General features: G+C 39.9%; 1 protein-coding gene across 1 annotated transcript; it reads right to left on the bottom strand.

Moving 5' to 3' along the window:
• Positions 1-516: 516 nt before the first annotated feature.
• On the bottom strand, positions 517-4,209 carry LOC119295067 (flavin mononucleotide hydrolase 1, chloroplatic-like). Its single transcript, XM_037573394.1, has 7 exons — positions 3,974-4,209; positions 3,201-3,276; positions 2,075-2,126; positions 1,646-1,760; positions 1,512-1,582; positions 742-829; positions 517-658 (listed from the first exon to the last, which is right to left on the bottom strand). Exons 1-7 carry the CDS (start codon positions 4,207-4,209, stop codon positions 517-519), a joined length of 780 nt encoding a protein of 259 aa, XP_037429291.1.
• Positions 4,210-4,410: the final 201 nt, after the last annotated feature.

Genomic DNA, 4,410 nt, shown 5'->3' with positions numbered 1-4,410 from the left:
GACCCTCCTCGCCACTGATTTACTACCATCTGAATACAACATGTTGCAGACATAAATGATCGACTGTTCATTTAATTACAAAATGTTTGTTTGCCTTCATTGGTGCAAAGGCTCATCGAAGCTTTGATAGATGGAAGTACTGAAGTGAATGGAGAATGCTCTAACCACACTTAAACTTGGTTAAATATGATTTATTTTCATCCTGGATTGAGCTCAGCAAAACATACCGATTTAGCTTTCACAATTCCCCAAAAGCTATTGTTATTTTATTATCCTTCAATAACATACTGGGGGCATGTAAATTATGTTTACAGAATACATATGTACGATTAACATATATTATATTTTTATAATGTAATAGTGACCTAAAACGTCTTACATTTGTTTACAGAGGGAGTACAATGCTGTGAGAACAACAGCACGTCAAGCTTTTAACATGTGGAGCAGTTCATAAAGAGACAGAAGGATTATTCATACGCATGAATCTATGAGCAGAAGACTAAACAGGAAGCCATGTTACTGAACTTCAGTTTCATCTTCAAGCACAAGAGGTGCCAGTTCAACTCCCAGTGAGCACAAATCATTCTTTAGGGACTCGGCATTTTTAAAATGCAAACCGAGCATTCCTACACTAAGGGCCGCTTCGATGTTTACCATCCTGCAGCACAAAAATTCCAAAACATGTCAAGTAATTTACATTGCTGCTCAACAATAACCATTTAAATATAAAAAATATCAGACCTGTCATCAATGAAAATGCAGTTTCCTGGATCGATATTGAGATGATCCACGGCATGAAGGTAAAAATCTGGTGAAGGTTTGCGTATTCCTGCGTAACATTATGATAGAAAGGCCAAGTCCAAGATAAGAAGCAGCCTTTTTATTCGATAGATTCAGCCTATGATGCAATCACAGAGTACGAGAATAACCTAGCATGAAAGCATAGCAAGTGCAGTGTTGCTTCATTATTTAGCTGATAATAAAAACATATGTTTGCTTTAAGCAGAACTAACTAATAAAGGACAGAATTGTTAAGCAATTTCTGCATACAGTTCAAACATCTCAGGTATATATCAGAAGGGCTCCAATTCCCTGACAAACAAGATGTCAAGGAACAGCCTTCTATTTGCTCTGTAGGATGAAAAAACTATTGGCTTGAGATTGACAAAGCTCCAAAATGGCTAAACTATTGCCTGTCACTATCAGTTATTAACTAGCTCAACATGTTACTGACAATTAATAAGAAACTATAAGGTCCAATTGATGGAGTGTCAAATTCTGTGCAGTTTTTAGACCTCTTATCCTCTCTAAACAAACTTAAACTCTTAATTAAAATGATGACTATGTTCTGTGAATACTGAATACTACTTTACACACTACTAAAACCAATATAATGAAGCTATCCATTCCATTGCATAACGAAATGGAGTTCATATGAATGATAAACAGTAAACATTTACCAAGTATTCATATTTCATCCAGAGAAAGGAAAAACTGAGATAGATTAGTACCAACGTGACAAGAACAGAATGTCCATGACAGATACTTCGACAGCTTTAACTTTTCCTCAATCAACTGGTACCTAAAAAACATATCTGAGGAACGAGTAATTGCGTACATATGTATCAAGAAAGCTAAAACTTACCACACTGGATAATTTGTAAAAGCATGCACTTCGTAGTTGTTTTGCTTCAAACTGCAAAGAATATCTTCAACACCATCAACATACTCGTATGCTCTCACCATGCATGCTTTCAGACCTACAGGGCGTAAAAATGGATTACAAAAAGAATCTTCTTCTAAGAAAGAAAAATAGTAGATTTGAGATCAATCAGCTAGCTTATTTTTACAAAACCTATGTCACGATAGGTGTTGGTAACAATAAGGGCACCAAACTTCTGGGTTCATATTTTTAGTATTGAAAACCTACTAATGTAGGCTATCAGCAATTTGGTGACGATCGATATAATCAGGAAATTAAGTTATTTATTCTTGAAGACAGTGATTTGTTTATTAGTATAATCTTAAAGGGGAGCCTGTAATCTCAATGACACTTCTACTTTGTGCTTCTCACCTTCCAAATCAAAAGATCTGCCATCATTGAAGAATTTTTCGGCCAGCTGGCCCTGACAGAATAAAACATAATGGTGTTTAACTCACAGTAGAAGTGACAGTATCAAGAGCAGATGTCATTTATAATAGAGCAATGGTCATATTTAACATCTGGTCGTGATTATGACCAATTAATCAAATATAGAGTGAAGAAACATGACAACCGTGGATGCTTGACCATATCCACTTTTCTGTTGTTAGAGGTGCAATGAAGCAGATTATTGCAAGCAATTACCAAGTAGCAGTTTCATTGTTCCAATGACAAATAAACATATTGTTTCACGAATGTGTACAGACAAACATAAGCCCCACAATTCTCTAAAAAAAAGCCCCACAAAAATTAAGACGTAGTAGGGCTTTTGTACCAAATTCATCATAAGATGGTGTCCATGCAATGTTATAAGCCGCAAATCAACTGCACAAAGATATATCAAGTTCGTATTTGATAAAAGTCAATTCCCCAGTGCTGCTCTTCAAACAATTAAGTTTTGGTTCCACACTGCTGCTCTAAAACAAAATTTGATTCATAAAGGACTATGTGGTATCTTATCATTTAGTTTATCTTTCTCTAATGCGTTAGTTTTGTTTTATTTGCACTGCATGTCTATTTCATGGGCGTCAGGTCAATGCCCGATAGCGCAGGGAAGCACCAAGCTAGGAATCGTCCTGTGCAGGAATTACTATTAAAATCAGTTAAGGAGATAAGTATAGTAGATATCTATTTGGTTAGTAGAGTGATAGGCTTGAATGGAAGATAAGATATGGTTTGCTAGGGAAGGTGGGATCCTATGCTAGGCATCAAGCTGAATATTCCCTATAGACCATATGGATGATCCAATGAATGAGCATAAACTAGCCAAGATATAATCCCTGTCCGCAACCTTGTCTTCCTCCCACCCCAGGTACCATGGCCAGCCAACCCTCGTTCCTAGGCTGTACCCCCAACCTTGTCACATTCATTGGTCTAAGGATCGGAACCAATCTTAGCACCTGGCAGTCCATAAGTCGTTGTACAATATTGCTGTTCTAGAATTAGCAGAAATACCATCATATAGAGAGAAAATAAGTCAAGCTTCTATAGTTCTTACCTCATTAATCAGCCCCATCTCAAATTCGGACCATGATGTTGGATGCTTGCTTTCTAGGAGTTCCTTCATGGACATTCTACAAAAGATGTAGGATCAACTAGAACGGAATGCAATATTGATAAAGTGGAAACCAACAGACTTAAACCATACAGCAAATAAGATGCTAATTCAACACATTCCTTGCGGTACTGAAACATGAGTGCAAAATATAAAACATCACTAAGGAATAGCCCTCAACAACCCATAACACTCCAGCCTTCTTCTATTTCACAGGTCTCTACTCTATTCTGCAGTACTAAAGGGCAGCCCCAGTGCATGTAGCTCCCGCTTGCGCAGGGTCTGGGGAAGGGTCCGACCACTTTGGGTCTATTGTACGCAGCCTTTCCCTACATTTCTGTAAGAGGCTGTTTCCAGGACTTGAACCCGTGACCTCATGGTCTATTCTGCAGTACTAAATAACTTTTTTTGGTATCACTTTTTACATATTTCAATTAACTGGTGTATCGTTTAGCAATTCCTAAGTAAAATTCCAGTAATTCAGTAGCGGATACAGCACAGCTTAAGTGAAATTCCCGCATAATGCATGATTAAAAATATCTAAAAACACCCACGCGTCCCCAATTGGCCAGCTTCTTTGCCCACGTCACCACCAAGAACCAACCACGCATTCCGTCGAACATCTAGTCGGCGGGGGCATGCCTAGACCACACGGACATATGGATGGATAGAGATAAACCAAGCTGAGGAATAAGGAGTAGGGGCATGTACGGAACTGGAAGAAGGAGGGGATGTGGTGGTAGAAGGGGTCGCGGACGACGGTGTCCATGACGTCGAATAAGAGCACCGGCGTCTTCCTTGGGCGGGACGCCTCCGGCTCTGCCGCCGCCGTGGCCGCGGGGGCGGGGGCGGAGGAAGACATGGCTGGCAGTCGAAGCGAGGAGGTGGAGGCGCGGGCGGTGGGTTTGCCGAGGGAGGCAAGGGAGGGTGCGCGAGAGAGCAAGGAGACCATCAAGGCAACCCAAGAAGCGAAGCGAGCAACAGGGCTACCTGCAGGCCGACTGGAAACGACGGCCAGAGAAGCGAAGACGCCCGTCTAAAAAAAATAGTACTCTCTCTATTCACTTTTGTAAGTCGTTTAAAACAGCTGAAATTAAACTGTTTTAGGTGCTGTCTTATAAATGTCTAAAACGTCCTACAGAAGTGAACAGAG

Source organism: Triticum dicoccoides, chromosome 4B (assembly GCF_002162155.2).
Source record: "Triticum dicoccoides isolate Atlit2015 ecotype Zavitan chromosome 4B, WEW_v2.0, whole genome shotgun sequence".
NCBI classification, from domain to species: Eukaryota; Viridiplantae; Streptophyta; class Magnoliopsida; order Poales; family Poaceae; genus Triticum; species Triticum dicoccoides.
The sequence above is the reverse complement of the archived record's forward strand: the minus strand, read 5'-3'. Positions and strand labels throughout refer to the sequence as shown.